A 17,250-nucleotide genomic window follows, 5' to 3' on the forward strand; every position below is an offset into this window, starting at 1 on the left:
ATCTCACGAGCCACCGTAAGGCGACGAAGCACAATTGACTCCAACAGTCTCGTTACAACCGGGGTCAAGCTGATCCCCCTGTTGTTGCCGCACTCACTACGCGCCCCTTTTTTGAAAATGGGCACTATCACCGATTCTTCCCAGTTGTCTGGGACAGACTTCTCTTCCCAGATGCAAGCAAACATATCGGACAGGCGCTGACTGAGGACTTCACCCCCGTCTTTGAACAGTGCGGGTGGAAGATCATCCGGACCGGGAGCTCGGTGGCGCTTGAGGGAACATATGCAGTCGTAAACCTCCGAGGCCGTATGTGGTTCCGCGTTCACCGTCCAGGGTTCTACTTCACTTGTGGGCTCTAGATGAGTGCCGGCTGGTGGCCACGACAGTTGTTTTTCGAAGTATTCAGCCCATCGGTCGAGGCGTTCTTCTTTGTTCGAGATGGTCGTTTGATGCTTGATGGTTTCGCTCACAGGTGGTTTCCGGGGGCCGGTCGCACGGATCAACTGAAATAATCTCCGGGCATTACAGGCCTTCTGGGCCTCTTCCATTTCTTTGGCTTTCTGTGTCCACCATACTTCACGATCATATCGCAAGCTCACTTTCACTTGGCGTCTGATAGCTCTTCGCACCGGGTTATGTTCGGGACCGGTTGGGATATTTCTTCGAGATTTAAGTAGTGCCACCGTTCGGTCTGATATCCAGTGCTTGAGTGCGCCTGGTTGGGTCGTGCCACAGGCAAAATTCCCAGCACTGTGCAAAGGGGTAGCAATCTCGTCCCAGTATGAGTTCACATCTGATGGTGGAGCACTTGGAGAGGACTCTAGAAGACGATTCTTGTAAGTTCGTCTGACATCCGGGTCTGCCAGTCTTTCAGTTGCCATGCGTTCACTACATTCTGCCGTTAAGCGGGTCTGCCAGTCTTTCAGTTGCCATGCGTTCACTACATTCTTGCCGTTAAGAGAGCCCCATTTACTAAGAAATTCACGGGTCACTCTTTCAAGGTTGTTAGACTCATGCCATGTCATTCGTCATACAATTCTAGATTACAATTGCCACAAGTGTTTCGTCCCATTGGTATTCTGACCGCGTGCTCTATGCTTCTAAATAAGCTCATCGGGATAGCTGTCGGTACCTACGTGCTTTTGTAATGTGTTGGCTGTGATATGTCAGTGAGAAGCATCATTTTGTTACGAATTAGGAATCAGATGATGTTCCTAAACCGTGGCACGCGCGTGATAAGTATAGCTATGTCGAATGCCCAGCAGTATGTGGGCACCATTTCCTTGGTGGGGGCACTTAGGTCCTTTGACCATTTTCCTACAAGAGAGCGGAACTGGTTTGGCGTAGAAGTACTAATACCTGGTTCAACCCATAATTCGTACTTTTTACCCAGAACTATAGACGCATTTCTCGAAACAGCGCACAAACATTTTCTCTCCGCATGTGTGGCGCAATCCCGATTAACGTTCATAAAGTGGTTGCCTCTTGACGGATTGTTTTAACTTTTCTGCACAGTTGAAGTGCACACTAGATGGCACGTTGGGAATGTCTTAGGAGGTTGTTTCACTGACTTTCTGCAAATATATCTGAAAGCATCCATCGTTTAAGAGGAATGACAAATTAAATAATCAAGCGTCCCTTATTAATTTTTGACCCGCCTGAAATAAGACACTACACCCGGAAAGCAAGCACATACAAAATGTTGAACCCTTTGAGCATGCATTCTCTCCTGTGATTTCTCCGATAAGCCCCTCTACGCTGTCCGTCCTTGCTGAATGGCCCAGTTTTCCGTTGATTTTACGAAGCCTGTGCAGGTATTTGGAAACCTACTGAAGCCCGTTTATGATCCAATGCTCATATTCTATGGGTATTGGTAAGTTTTTAAGCCATAGTCCCTCCTTCTGTGGATCATAGCGATGACGAAAATTTCATTTTTCAAAGTCACCTTGTGAAGTGCTTATTGAAGCAACTACCTGAAGCTACTGGAGCCAGGGGATAAGTCATGTACTGTGTGTCTTTGATTTTCGACCATAATGCGCGTACGTTAAGCGCAGTGTATCATCAAACCAAATAATCTTACAAATCGGCGCATTTTTTAACATACAGAAATGCTCCACACTGTCTGTTTATGGGCTAGGTGATTTTTATTGCCAGTAGTTACACTGTGGAAGTCTTATTCCAAAACATAATTGCGTTGATTTGACACATTTGGCCTCCAAATTAGTGGTCTTTGAATAAATATCTGTCATCGCCACTCTACCTAGACAAACACAGTTGCATTTCCGGGCTTATACTGGCCTATGCGATTAGGGTGCTTTCTAATTCGAGTGACCAGGCCACCCTCTTCTTGAGATTACCTCTTTTGAGAGGCAGTCTTTCCTTCACAAGGTACCTAGATTTGTAACTAAGTAGTTTCGCGCCCTCCCACTCTCTGGAAGCTCATTTTTTGAGGCTTGCTCTTGGAGGGCATATATATATTATATATCGATACGGAATGGTAGCACCGACAATTCTACACACCAACAATTTCGCCGGAACCTTGCTATCTTTCATATCCATTAAATCGACTGTTTGTAGTTTCGCGCCCTCCCACTCTCTGGAAGCTCATTTTTTGAGGCTTGCTCTTGGAGGGCAATATATATATATATATCGATACGGAATGGTAGCACCGACAATTCTACACACCAACAATTTCGCCGGAACCTTGCTATCTTTCATATCCATTAAATCGACTGTTTGTGTCATATTCTAAAAAGTTAACACTTCAGTAAATTCGGCTTCCCCCGCAAAATCCGGGCTGCTACTCCGTAATGTTAGAGCTTTAAGCCGAGAAGTATGCAGCCTGAATCCTAACCTCTTAGGCAATATTTAGGTGTGATTTGTAAGTGCGTGACCCAAGAAACGTATTTCCCTATGCCGATCGTTTCCTAACGGAAGTGTTATATAGACGGGAGAAACGTCATATCATTAAAAACCACATGAAAGCACATCTGACCGTTGTACTTGCATTTGCTGGATAAATGCTATGTTTCTCAACTGGGACTTCATTTTCGCTGTCGAGCGAGTGTGGCTTTGCTGGTATCTTGTACCGTTCGTCGCACTTTCCACAGGACAACCTTTGCTTTTCATCCACTTCCCAAGTAAAATCGGGCATACCGGTGGTGTGTTGGACGATAGCAAAATTAGTGGAAAAGTACTCCACCTATAATAACCCTGCGGTGTCTAGCTGCCATGCCACCCGAAGAAAGCACGAGGGCTGAGATACTATCATATTGCCCAAGCGTAGACAGGAGCGTTTCAGATGCGGAGGTTGGGTTCGAATCAAGAACCTTCTGGTTAGTAAGTTCACGCCTTAACCACTGGGCCAGCCCGAGCTCATTGACGGTATACTACGTGAACGTATCACTAAAGGCGCATGCATTGTTGGGTAGTACTATGCTGTGGTTTTAAAGTGTTGTATCCCACTATTACGGCAAAATTTATCCGTGCACTGATTACCGGAAGCAGTCCATGTGCATGCCTATCGTAAAACAGTTTCGCTTCTAATGTAATCGAACTAGAAGCAATATTGGCGTTCGTCAGAAGACAGACTTCATGATGAACATGGTTTCAAAGTGTTGTTATCAACACGTGGTAGTTGTATAAAAGAACACATGGAGATTGTGGGGAAACCATAGGCCGGTCTTACCTGAGAAGCCCATAGGAAGGCTAAACTGGTAGTGGGCTGTCGAATAGTCCTCACCGGTCTTATAAATGGTGTTGTAACAATGATTTTATCATCCACGTTGAAGGCAGTCGCTACTACAAAAAGTATATTCCAAGAACGATAGCTTCAGAACACAACTCTTTTCGTACACTTTGATGCGGAGGCATCTGGTGAGTTATTTCTAACTACCGGAAAACTCACAGGATCAGAAACCCTAGGAATATTCAGCAATTTTGTTTGACATACATAACAAACAAAAACTTGGACGGAGTGTCTAGAAGACACTCTCTTTGGTAAGGTCATGACATATCAGTATCCAAAGGTGAAGAGTAATTGGGAGAAAAATAATTTGGACCCGAACTAGTGTGTAGGTGGTGTAACTGGTGAAGAACTGACCCTGGTTACTAATTATACTCTGGTTTGGATGTCAGAATGTCGAATGTCAATCGATCCATTTGATAGATCATCACTTGAACGTACGTCCATTTTACGTCGGAAAACGATTACCAATCTTTTTACATTACGCTGCAACTTAAGAACCTTTTTGAAGGATATGCGTGTGTACTTGTCGTAGACGTCCTTCTGGATGCGTTACACGTTGTAGTTTGGGTTTCAACTGAAAGTTGTTCTTCATTTTATTCAACTTTGGGTTGGATGACAAAATGAGCTGAATTCAGCATACTTATTTGCTTAGTTCCGCCCCTTTTAGCGAATTTTTTTTATTGACTCACAGTATGTTATGTTGCGCTCCAGTGTTACCACGATGGGCCCATTGTGAGTTTCCTTATTCTGTTTCTGTCATCCGAATTTCCTTTCCCTTTGAGTCACTGGTGGAACTGTTTGCAAAGTTTGCACGAATTGATATGTTTGTCACGTGACTTGTTTTTATGTCATGAGGGTGCTTCATTTTATACAGTAATTCTGTTGCCGTGATTGCGAACCATTGGAATGCCGGTGACCTCGGAAAGCCATAAAACTCGGCCACCGTTCTGAGTATGTCTACTCCAAGTCATTTAATATACGTGGGAGCGGCAAATATGATCGGTTGCCCTGATTAGTCTCCAGGTTGCAGATATGCTACAATTGGATGGATCTTTGGCTTGCGGTGGACCTTACTTTCGAGAGACTCAACTGCATATGGGCTGGATTTCCGTCTGTAATGATTTTAACTGAATGTGCTTGCCGAATGCTGTTTTGTTTTCCAGCTGGAACGACATTCAAGATGTTGAAGTACTTCTCTTTACCCATTACTATCTGAAGGGTTGCTGAAAACTATTTGACACTCCACCGTCGGTTCCGTCCTTCTTGGGGCTCATCACCGACTTGTACGTATGCACTTGTATGCACTTGTACGTATGCGTCAATTTAAGTTAATCCCAACCGATAGATTTATGCGATAAGTAGTTAGGTCTTTCGCTAGCGCTAAGTTAATTTGCTACTGAATGTAAATCTCCTTGTGCTTACAATTTAGTGCTGCAGTGCGAAGTACGACTGGTAGAAACTCGGTGAATATGCCTACCTAATGAGCTTCAAGAAGGGCGAAACTGGTGGTTTTCAATAATTTTGGTAGTGTTCGGTTGGATGATTTTTAGATGATTATTATTCTTAGCATTTTGCAGTAACTCTTGTTTCATTCACTTCTGCACTTTTCTCTAGGTGTTCCACATCCACCCACCTACCGCCTCACCACAGCCGATGTTTTTGATCACAAGGGGGACCCTCGAATTGAGAAACTCAAGCAGCATTTTGTCCTCGAAGGACGCGTTACCGAAGAAGTCGCACTGAAAATCATTCGTGGTGGTGCCGCACTTTTGCGTGAAGAAAGTACGGTGTTGAATATTGACGCACCAGTTACCGGTTAGTTACCATCTTTGCAGCGTATACCAATCAAGTGTTTGAGCAAATGAAGAGTATGTACCTACAGCTGTTTTGCATGATCACTTCATAAAAGTCCCTATTCAAACGACCGTGTATTGGTTCTAGTTTGCAATGCGGCTGCCTCATTATTCAACCAAATCAGCATTCTAGATCTCAAAGCATTTTCTCTTCAACAGCGGTATTAATCACGCGATTGGTATAAATTCACCGACAGCCCACATCACTTGTATAACTAGTATCGCTCACGAAGGAATTAAAGACGCTGTTGGATTCGAAAACGATTCGTGTCTGGTTTGCTGTTGAACAAGAGAAGTGGCGTACTGCAGTCCAAGTTGGTTCAACCTATGGTTTAAATTTTCTCAGCGGACAGAAGGTCGTTGGTAGAAAATCCATGTGAACACTATGCATATGATAAGTCTTTCGGCATAAGCTTTTAGGTAAGCATCATAGTACCAATTAGTGAACTTATCGAACTTTAAAACCAGGAGCGGTAACTTCAGCTCACTATTGAGGAGCCCCTCCAGATTCGCTGTGCATTTCTGCACTTTTATTCTGTTTGGGATTCCTAGTTTCAAGCTGCGTTCATTTCTACTTGATGCTACCGTACTATCAATTATCAATCTTGACTAACGTTAGCATTAATCTACGAAATACCGATGTTACTTTTCACTCACGTGGCTTTTTGCTGCCTGGGTCGGAATGATCGTAACTGGTAAGCGTATGACCGATATCCTGCATTCGGAAGTCATTTGGTGTAAATCTGTGAGTAGCTCTCAGCTGTTACTCCCCCTCCTTAGCCATCCCATTTAAAGGTTATGACTCATGGTAATCGCAGGCGCAGTAATACTGACCAACAGCATAGATGAATGGATCATCAGGTCTCGGAGAATACTTCGCTGCTGAGGACCCACTGCAATTATTATCGAGGTGTGAATTTTCTGCCACGACCGGGATTCGAAGTTTGGTATCCTCATGTTTTTCTGGTGCGTGAAAATCGACATCTCAACTCATAGACGTAAAGTAGTCGACCAAATAAGGCGTTCATGAATTGGGTAGTTGCGCCTCTCTGGGAGACACCGTGAGCCGTCTGGTAGTACTAGAAAACTCGCTCCACACTGCTGTCCGCGACAACGGGCTTTTTTCCATCCAGACTGTTCCAACTGATGATTAGTGACCGAAAAGGATGAATCAGCCTTTTCTCTCCATGGATTTACCCTAATTCACCGCTGAGATAAATTCATCCAGATAGGGTCAGATGGGCAATATGGGATATCCTCCAATACAAGAACAGGGCATTTTGCTTGACCGCATTTGGGTTTGAAAGAATGAAGGGTTTCACCTCACTTTAGGCAACTCATTTCGGTCGCTTGTAGTTTACCTCAAACAAATGTTAAAAGTTTTCTTAATCAGACACTATTCGCTTTCTACTCCGCTAACGAAGAAATGACAATGACATGAAGTAACCACATGTCCGACCGGGTGCGCGATCTGTTTTGTTGACTGTTATGCTGGTATTCCCTTTCTGTCCCGCATGGTCATATCAGACAGTAATGGGAAAGCGGTATCTGAATGTTTTCGCAATGGACAGTTCCCAGTGTTTTTTTGGTTCACGATTTTTGAGTTGTCTTAATATTTCAAACCGATCTTTTTTTATGAGTAGTGTGTAAGTATTGATCGTGATGTAGTAACTTTTTCCGCACGTTAATAATGGAATTTGTCGCCTCCCATACACATATGCGCTTTAATTTATACACTGAGCCTTCTCTTCCTATAGGTTCCTCTTTGGATAGAGGATACTCGTCTAGAGAGTCCACAGCAACCTTACCCCTCCAGTTCAATTTAGCTTGACTCCCAAACAAAGGAAAACTTTTTTTGGGATAGTTTATCTTGTGAGGACTACTTTTTTCCTCAATTCCATATACACATTATAGATAGTTTTGTCGCCATCAGAGACTGATGGACATTCTCTCAATATACTGTCTCAGCATATTCGCGTCGTCACTATCTTCCCATTTGTAATGATGTGGATGTTCACAAATGCCTTTAATACATGTAATTTGCAGTTGTTGTCATCTCGATCCGCGCATCTAGCATAACCTGTTCCCCAAAACACAGTATTGGAATTTTATCGGATATAACAGGCAGAGTTGTGCCGAGATTAACTTCATACTACTAACCTCTTGAGTGGACATTCACATTCGCTCCAGACTAGTACTTTTTTACTCTTCGGGTTCTAATAAACTGTGGGTTGATTCAAAGAGAGTTTATACACTCAGGATACATTATGATCTGTGTGATACCACGATACCTACTAAAAGTTATCAAACAGCGCAGCACGAAATTGACCATTTTATAAACTAAGGATTCGGGTAATGCTGAAGTCTTTCCCTTAGATTTATAATGAGTAGGTCACATCGAACGAACAGGAGAATGGGTTAAGCTGGATTAATGTTTCCATTGCTTGATGTGTGAGAATGTCGTAGGTTGATGTCAGGGCCTGTACGCGATAGCAAAATTACTACGGATAGTTTGACGTACAAGGATCAGCCAACTCATTAAAATAATTTGCATCATTTGGGATTACTTGAGAGCGACGCAATCAGTCTATTTGACCCTAGAGTATTCAGAGGCTATTTGTTGGTTTTACAGCACATGGACATAAGCTGCTTTAATTTGCATCGTATCTTGATCATTTCCTGACCGAATTCTGCGATGATTTCCCCTAAATGTTTTGCCCCATTCCAGTTTGCGGGGATATCCATGGTCAGTTTTTCGATCTCATGAAGTTGTTCGAAGTCAGCGGAAATCCGGCGACAACTCGGTACCTATTCCTGGGGGATTACGTTGACCGTGGCTACTTCAGCATTGAGGTAAGTAGGGATATCGAGACTTCTACAAGGTTCCTGGCCAACCAGCCCAGTTGTTCGTTTTCTCTGTCACTTTCTCAGTAGCACGCCATCACTGTGTGGTCTCGATTTCCCTCCTGTATTGTTTGATAGCCCACTGTGTCAATATTCTTAATGATTTCCCAGTTAATGAACACTCAACAGTTCGATTTTACCATTATTACTAATGTCCCATTTTCGAATGAAACATCACTGGAATTCTGGTTCCAATCTTGCCTGTCTATGTTGGAGATGTTTATTTGCGTTGGAAACCCTGGTTTCCGTTCCCAGGAACGTCCTCCAACCAATCCCTCAGTATATCCTAAGTCTTAATTCAAAGCCATTGTTATCTCATGGAACGTCCATTTATGTCATTATCATTACTGGATACGTGTATGTGTGTATTTGTGCCTCCCTTCGTTTAACGGACTCTATATGGCCCGTCTAAGTTATTCTCTTGCCGGCCTTGTCTGCTGTTGAAAGGTGGTACTGGATGAATTCAAACGTCATCGACAAATGGGGCGACCACCGTGTGTGTCAACTGCTCGATGTCGCAACACACACCTACACACCGTTACCTGACGACTTCTGGTAGCCAATTCTGAGCTTGCTGGTTCGTTCATTTGTTTTCGCTTACCTGTTGACGGCGCTAAAGAGTTGGTCTGTTATTTTCCCAGATACTTCCCCGGTCTTCCCGTTCAGCTGTTCTGTTTAGTCATTGTGACAGCATTGTTGTCGCCATTGCGGATTGTAACGCGTGGACAGTATGAATGTTATATTCTTTGCAAGCCTGGCATCAAGGGGCAGCCGGTCGTTTCAAGATAGCTGACATATTGTTTCTTTCTCTTGTTCAGCCGTGGGTTATGGGGGATATTTACACAGTTCCAAACTATTCATACGAACTAGACCTATCACGGCGTGTTTCTTATTCAGTATTACTTGCTTTTCAGGACTGACAGGTGGAAGTCTGAATTATTTTCCTCATCGGTTATATATTGAGGGGCATTTCGAGCGGCTAGAAATATCTTATGCTTTCTTGACGGGACACGCTACGCATAAGGTTGGTATCATTATATATATATATGTATATATATATATATGACTTCCTCAAGGTCGTACCACTTTTGTTCCACGGTGTCCCTTCGATGTTTGCGTTACCAGTTGCAGGGTGAGCACAGGGATGTGAACCACTGAAAAACCATCAGATCTTCAGTTGATCCCATTCGTTGACTCCAGATGCCACCTCTGTTCGTGCTCGTTTGTATAACTCTTGTTCAGCTTTTTTTGACCCACAACTACAGCTCCATGGTTGTCCGTGGATCTGTACAGGCTGTACGTCAGGTCGGTGATGATGCGTAATGACCAGGAGTCTATGTTCTTAGCATGCCAGTCGTTTGCCATATCGTAGTTCCTTTTTTCAGTGTTGGTACCCGGTTTGCAGCCAAGAATCCACCATTACCGGAGCCCCGTTGATCTTTGGGTAACAGGTGTCTCCGTGCAGTCTAGCAGGTGGGCTTAGCAATGAGTGTACAGTAGGTTGCTTAATTGGTGAGAATTGGTGTTAACATCAGTGATTCTGTGTACTACGAATTGTTTAATTCCACATGTGGTCAGACACACGAGTAATGTATTGCGCTTGCGTCGCCATACCAGGCTTGAACGTTTTTTTCGAATTGGTATTTTGGGTTCTCAGCAGAATTCTCTCTTTTTTGAGGGTATTTCGTGGGGTGGGGGGGTGGTGGCTCAAGTGATTAGAGCGCGAAACTGCTGAGCGGAAGGTCAGTGGTTCTAACCCGACCTCTTCCTCTCGACTTCCCCTGTCTAGGCTTGGGTAGCGTGGCAGCATTTCAGCCCTGGTGCTTCCTTCTGGTGGCATGGCATTTGGGCACTGAAAGGGTGCTACAACCGAACGATTTTAAGCGCACTAATACCCTTCTATACATCTCTTGAAAGGTTGTTGAAGGCAGATTCCTTTGGGCGTTACCGTTGTTCCCTGACGGTTAGTTTCTCTGGTATCCAAGACTATTATTTTATATTGCGGTATGTGTGTCATACTGTAACCCATAGGTCTTATATATGGTTTGTTAAATGTGTCCAGGGACACTGTTACTTTATCGAAGTCATTGGAGGCTTGTAAACGACCATCTATATTATTTTTTCGGCGGATTAGATTTTCGGTTTGAGTGCTACTCGCTGTTTCATTAGGGCAGTTGTCTCTGAATGAATATCCTCTCAGGGAATAGGCGAATAACGTTCTTCGCTAAAGTACACCCAGTGGCAGCCTGTTCTAGAATTTGTTTGTCGCGCAAGTTTTGTTGGCTCGGTTGCTAATCAGGCGATCAATGTCCAGGGTATATTGATGTTCCCTTCAAGCAAAGTTTTAAATTGTGAAATTGGCACACCGTTAACGCTACGCGATGTGGGGAGTTCACTGTTGTCCTTGGTTCTGTCGGGCCGTGTATTGTTTGGACTGCCGAACATCGCTGCACAATACACCAGTTTGTAAATGGCTGCTGTACGTGTTACGTGAACCATTAAAAACAATATTAGAGGACCCCTACTCCACGCAGAAATCTATGGGGAATTAGGCTGCGTCAACTTCTCTAGTAATGGCTTTGTAGATACCGGTTTTCACCGTTTTTTGCTTATACTGGTTCATCGATTTAACAACAGGTAATCAGGTGTGACCTACCTTACCTTGCGACACGTTTGTAGTGGCAGTGTGACTCACCATTAAATGCAGTGAAATTTATTGTAGTGGTCCGACCTCAAAGCTCACAACAGCACCGTCCCCATTGATAACTAATCAAAACACCAAATGATCGGAATTTGTAGAGGCTTTGTTTTGAGTTTTGAACTCAGATACTCAATTAATTGCAGTGGCTTCAACTGGGGTCAAATTGATAAGTTTACTTAGTGCGGTGGAAAATTATTGACGCACTCGAAAATGTTTTGCTTTTGGTACTGTTGCGTGATATGGATAAATCGGATGCGCTACTTGGTTTGTTTTCCGGGCTTTGTAATCCGATTACAATTCACTTGTCAAGCTCGGCGAACAAACTAGCTTTTCGCTGTGGATAGGTCCAACACATCCAGAGAATATGTTATTCTCTGGTTGTGTTGGTTCTTTTCGCTCATCTCCCACCCACCCCCTCATCACCGTACAGACCGCTTTTCAATTTATTGCTGGTCAACCTTGAGCTTTTGTGGTGAGCACATGTTTGCCTGTCCGCTTGGCTGCCTGTTTTGCAACACTAAAAGTTAGTGAACCAGGAAAACCATGTGGTGGGTGATTGGACGCCGTTTACTGCCGCTGAATGTCAAAGTTTTATGGGTTCCTCAGTTTGATTTTTGACAGAAATTTTGGATCTGCCGGTGTGTTTGATTTTCGCTTCGCACATCTCCGGCTGGACACACCTATAGACTGTCGTCGTTTTATCTACCGTATATCCACAATGGCAAACAGAACAGATTGATCGATAAACTGTCCGGCATGGTTTGATTACTTCAAATTTCCCCTGAGGATACTCGGACGCATTAATCTCGCACTGGCCCTCTCACATTGTGTAGCGAAATGCATACCACCCGTACAACGCGCAGGTGACGATAGACAGCGTTGGCACTGGCGAGCGCACACCGGTTTTCTACGTGGTAGCCACCTTTCTAGCGTGGATTCATCCGGTTTGGGATGTGTATGTACGCGATGTAATCTGGCAGATTATGGACACATTGAGTCTGTTCATATAGCTTTCCGGCTATAGGAAAAAGCTGCATCGATAACAGCTAGTGACCCCACGATTGATCCAATTTTTCAAACCTTTTTATGCACTATTGTTTCCGCTTGCTACTTATTGAAGGTAGCTAGCGACGTTTCGTCTTTAGGGGACCTAATTATAATCCACCCATCGCGAAAAATTCTCTTTTTGAATACGAACCAACTTTAACCAAACTGAAATCAGTGCGGTTACCATCATACGCAGTCGCTCTGTTCATCTCTGGAGACGAGGTAACTCGTTACTCCGTGTACATGTCCCACAGATGCGAGCAATAGCACTTGTCCACAATAACACACCAATTCATTAGGATATATTTGCTCTTGGAAAATCCTGTGCCGTCGTCAACATCATATTGGTTACCGACATCAATACGCCAGTATTGAATAATGAGGCTTAACAGCCTCAGAAGCAGGTGAAACGGACATCCTAACATGGAGTCCAAGGAAAGATAATGCAAAAGGCTTGGGTGCTCAGGGAAAGCAATCAACTAATGTACGTTTGCTTATACATCGAAAAGCTATTGAGTGAATACATTCGTGCATCGCGTCGGAATAAGAGGCCACCAGCCTTACTGAACACAAGCCCAATACATAACAGCGAATAGCTTCAGTTAGGTGGCCTGGTAATGATGTGACATCATGCCATCATCGAGATAGGTTAAACACGTCGTTCTGTATGATTTCTGGGCTTGCGCAAGTATAATCACAAGCTGCAATCGTGATGGGACTCCACAGCATCCAAAGTGACCGTAGCTGCCTTCGTTTTATACGTCATGGTGCGTCCAAATTTTCACCAGTAAGGATTTCGAGTGATGGATAAAAGTTGGGTATGCGTAGTGTGCCTTCCAACCACTGAATCCTGGTGAATTTTATTTGCTATCGTATCGATTCAGACTGAGTATTGAGTACTCGCGTACGGTCCTTTCCACGGACACACCGTTATGTTACGTGGACCCAAGGACCGAGTGTTTGAAACACTTGAAATCTCCAGGTAGAGATGGGGAAGTTTCGCAGGCCTAAAGTTAGACTGTCCGTATAACTGCATTGTATACACTATCCTTTGGTCTCACTGTTAACTCATCTGGAGCTGCTAACAAACCTCAAAAATAATAACATAAATCATTCAGCCGTGGCACCCTTCCGGTGCCTAGTTGCCATGCCACACTAAGGAGGCACGAGGGCTGGGATACTGCCAGGTTGCCCAAGTCCAGACAGGGTAAGTCGAAAGGCAGAGATCGAGTTCGAACCACGGACCTTCCGATCGGCAGTTTCGTGCTCTAACCACTTGGTCCATCTCGCCATCTGATAAACCTCACGCAGTTCTAATATCAGGGTCCGGAAGATGACGCTTGTCGATTTTTGTTCGCTGTTTATATGCTGTCTCAGCTCAGATATAGAAATGTAATTTCAATACGAATTTATTCATTTGCTGTAAAAGTGAGGATCATTTTAATCCTGACTCTCCACGTTGCTTACTTATTGTAAGTATCAGCATCAGCCTTCTATATTCATATATGTTACATTCGTCGAAGTTTCAGGATAACCTTGTGAGCTAACCTTCAGGTGCCTTCGTGTGCCAAACGTACACTTCGCTGACTGGCAAAAAGGAGAAGTACTCCAGCGGCTCAATGACTCCGAGTGATACTGATCCCTCAATCCATTTTTCGTTCTATTTTTTTATGCTTTCTGCAATATATTTTAGCTGTCCTCTTTCAGGCATTGCCAGTTGAGTGCCAAAGAATGCTAGAAAAGAGGAGACATAGTCGGGCATTGGAGTCGATGGGATAGTCAGTTAGTTGAACTTGAACCATTCCAACTATCTGAAGAAGCGAAAAACTGGGCTGCTACGCATTGAAGGCGATAGCTTTGGTGCACAAGCGCTAATGACCGTGATTGAACCATGTCTACCAGTTTCATTAACCATTGATGAGCTGAGTTCCTGAGTTCCTATCCAGGGAGATGACAGTTGTCGACCTGACTGAGTTGACTGGTCATCGTTTTCTCTTTTTCTTGTCGGGTCATACACTGTCAAACTCTCGGTCGCTTCCATTCAGCACAAGGCTCGGCGAAAAGAGTTCTCCGAGACAGACGGTCCTTTGGTACACGGAATAAATATCTTAACAAGCTAATCTATGACGTGCTAATAATTCATCTATCGTGGAGGAACTCGCTCCTAAAACCTACTGACTTACCTCAGAATTGATAATCCAATATTTCCACTGGACCCAACCACTACTTAGGAGACACAAATAGTCAAATACTGGCAGCTTTTGTATATCTACTTCACGTACAAGCCTCGTTTCTGATCCCTAAAGGAATATGGATCGCACGGCAGCGGTTTGCAGTCTGCCCTTGACAGACGAACCGACGTCACGTCGATGATATAGGTGACAGGTTGAAAAAGCTGCCCCGGCATTCCCGATTCGAGAAGTAATCTCGTCTCCAGCCAGTCCATCGGAACTTGCACACCTGCCCAAGTAAACTTATTTGTCCACAACTTCGATTGGCTCGTCTGCAAGCACAAGGATTTAGTTTGATCTCACCAAATCTTGTAGCAGCATTTTACACTCTGTAGGTTTGAAGCGCTCACTAAGCGGTGCGACAGATTTACTTATATTATACAAAGTGGTTTACAATTTCGGGGCATCTCAACCGAGGAGAACACTTTCTTCCACGTACTCACTGTTCGGGAGCGATTGCTCCGAGAACATTTCGATTCCCAGAGGCAGGCAGAGTAGTTTCAAACAGCACTTCAACAACGATACAGAGTATTGGTGAGAGACCAACATGACAGGCACCTATGCAGACCTTAAGTGGTTTTGATTTCGTTTCATAAGGGTAAAGAAGCGTTTCGAGTTCGAAATAACAGACTCGAGATTTATGTAGGTTTTTGACTGCCTTCAAGGAATAAAAGTTTCCTGATCGAAATCGAAGACTTACATATGACGGCTTCATCAGTTTTGTTTTTTTTTCTTGCTAGTTTTTCATACCTAGCCACCTTGTTATAGAAAACTGAGTGGCTCTGTAACTCGTAAGACTAACTTTTATTGTGCGTCCGAATAAACCCGTCCCGAATGTGCCACCGAACAGAAGCTCTGGAAGATTATGTTTATTTTTGTATCCACTTTCTTATGACATCCCAATGAAAAACGAAATCCGAAAACTGCGGAATGATCTCTATTGGACGCTTATACCGTCTCGTGCAGAATGGACAAAAAGGAATACGGTATACGATATACTTCTCTGTCGACGTTTGTATTCGAGCTTTGTAAAAACGTCATCCATTTTCAACATCTACAGCTGCCTCGTCACATGTTTCTCCACCGAAGGAATGTTTTCCGATGTTATCTCTTCTAAATTGGCCGTTATCAGTGAGGCTACCAGCCCTTTAGTAGTGCGTCTGATCCGCTCTGATTAAACCTGCATCCTTTTTGAATTATAAAAAGAGAGGTCTGTTTTCACTGAGCGTGTTTTGTCGTTGGTTTGGCGGTTTTCAAACATTAAGTAGTGGTGGGATTGTAGCGGTTCCTGTCTGCTGCTGCCCAACCCGCCGAATTTAGTTAATGTGTCTCAGACAAGATCATAATTGCAGTACCTGCACAGTGCAGTTAAATTAGGAACATATGGCCCAATTGGAAGGCCATGGCTTGATGGATCGATAACTAATCAAATAAAACATCCTGACCAATCACTCTTAGTCAGGTAGGTGTCCGAACAGATAGCACCCAATGGCATCCAATGGCTTAGGTAACATCAAATTATATCGCATGTGGAACGTTCAAGAACTGAATACACTATGACACTATAGATTCAAAACCCCAGATCCGGATAGGGAACATACTTTTTACGAAAGTTGCGCATAAACGACGGGCTGTTTAGCAGTTCGTTACTTCCATGCTAAAGTCTGTGCTCATATGATCACTCATTTGTCTTTCAACTAACCCACCCCATTTTGTTGTTATCATGCCGCTAACACGCGTTCTTTTCTCGGCGGTTCCTTGTTTTTAGTGTGTTTTGTACCTATGGGCGCTGAAGTTGCTGTATCCGACAACATTCTTTTTACTTCGTGGGAATCACGAATGTCGCCACCTGACGGAGTACTTCACGTTCAAACAAGAATGTGAGTTCGTCGTATTTTCACGAAGATAAATGTCATTGCTTGCCGTTTGCTCGTGTCTGTCAATGAGACCTTAGCTCTCATTATTCAGCTGTGAAGTGTGCCACTGACCACTTTTTTTTCTCAGTATTCAACTGTTTACCACTTATCTGAAAACATAATTGATCGGCTCGCAATAACCACCCGAGTCTGCTCTGGCGCACATGAATTCGATATAGCATTGAGTACCGAAATTCGCGTCTCCGATGTCTGCCTCATCTTATCAGAGCAAATGACAATGTGCGTTGCACCTCAGGTGTCTCGTGTTGTTTGGAGTATCCCCATCAGTTGTTCTCAGTTGCGGATTCAAGACTGATCACTTATTGTGTGGTCGTGCTGATAGTAAGTAGCCTGCAAACGAGTACAAAATGGTCCGCCACACATATACGTGGACGATTTGGTGCATCCAAAAAACAGATAAAATTCAGCTGAATATCCCGCTAATGGTATTCCCGAGGTAAATTTTAGCCGGGCATCCTGTCAAAATCAAATTTACTTGTAAATGGTTGCTTCTTGCAGCCTGGTGTTCAAGTTATGAAACCCGATGTGCCTGATAACCCTCAAGGAATACGAAACCGGGCTATCTAGAGTTTTGCGTGCCGTATGAATAGTGTTGCACGTAAACAACTTCTAACAGTGGTCGGGCTCTGTGGCGTTTTGTCGCTATCATTGCTATTCCGGTTCTCTCATTTGGGGTTTTTGAGGAGGACCCTAGAAATCGTTCGTCCAGCGCTACTCGTGACCATTCATCCTTTCCCAATTGCGGCACACCAGGTATTAACGAGTGCTGCCCATTACCGGGTGTTTGTCACATCCAGTCATTCCGCAACAGATTTGACGGTTATCGAAT

General features: G+C 43.9%; 1 protein-coding gene across 1 annotated transcript in view; it reads left to right on the plus strand.

Moving 5' to 3' along the window:
• Positions 1-528: 528 nt before the first annotated feature.
• The window catches only part of T265_14144 (hypothetical protein), a gene marked incomplete at both ends in the record, with an annotated part of 45,128 nt that continues 28,406 nt past the window's right edge, over positions 529-17,250 (plus strand). The window contains 5 exons of the mRNA XM_009172213.1: positions 529-836; positions 3,302-3,339; positions 5,363-5,563; positions 8,330-8,454; positions 16,253-16,364. Coding sequence (XP_009170477.1) covers positions 529-836; positions 3,302-3,339; positions 5,363-5,563; positions 8,330-8,454; positions 16,253-16,364 — 784 coding nt within the window. The remainder of the gene's footprint in view (positions 837-3,301; positions 3,340-5,362; positions 5,564-8,329; positions 8,455-16,252; positions 16,365-17,250) is intronic.

The sequence above is a fragment of the Opisthorchis viverrini genome (assembly GCF_000715545.1).
Source record: "Opisthorchis viverrini unplaced genomic scaffold opera_v5_149, whole genome shotgun sequence".
In the NCBI taxonomy this organism is placed as follows: domain Eukaryota; kingdom Metazoa; phylum Platyhelminthes; class Trematoda; order Opisthorchiida; family Opisthorchiidae; genus Opisthorchis; species Opisthorchis viverrini.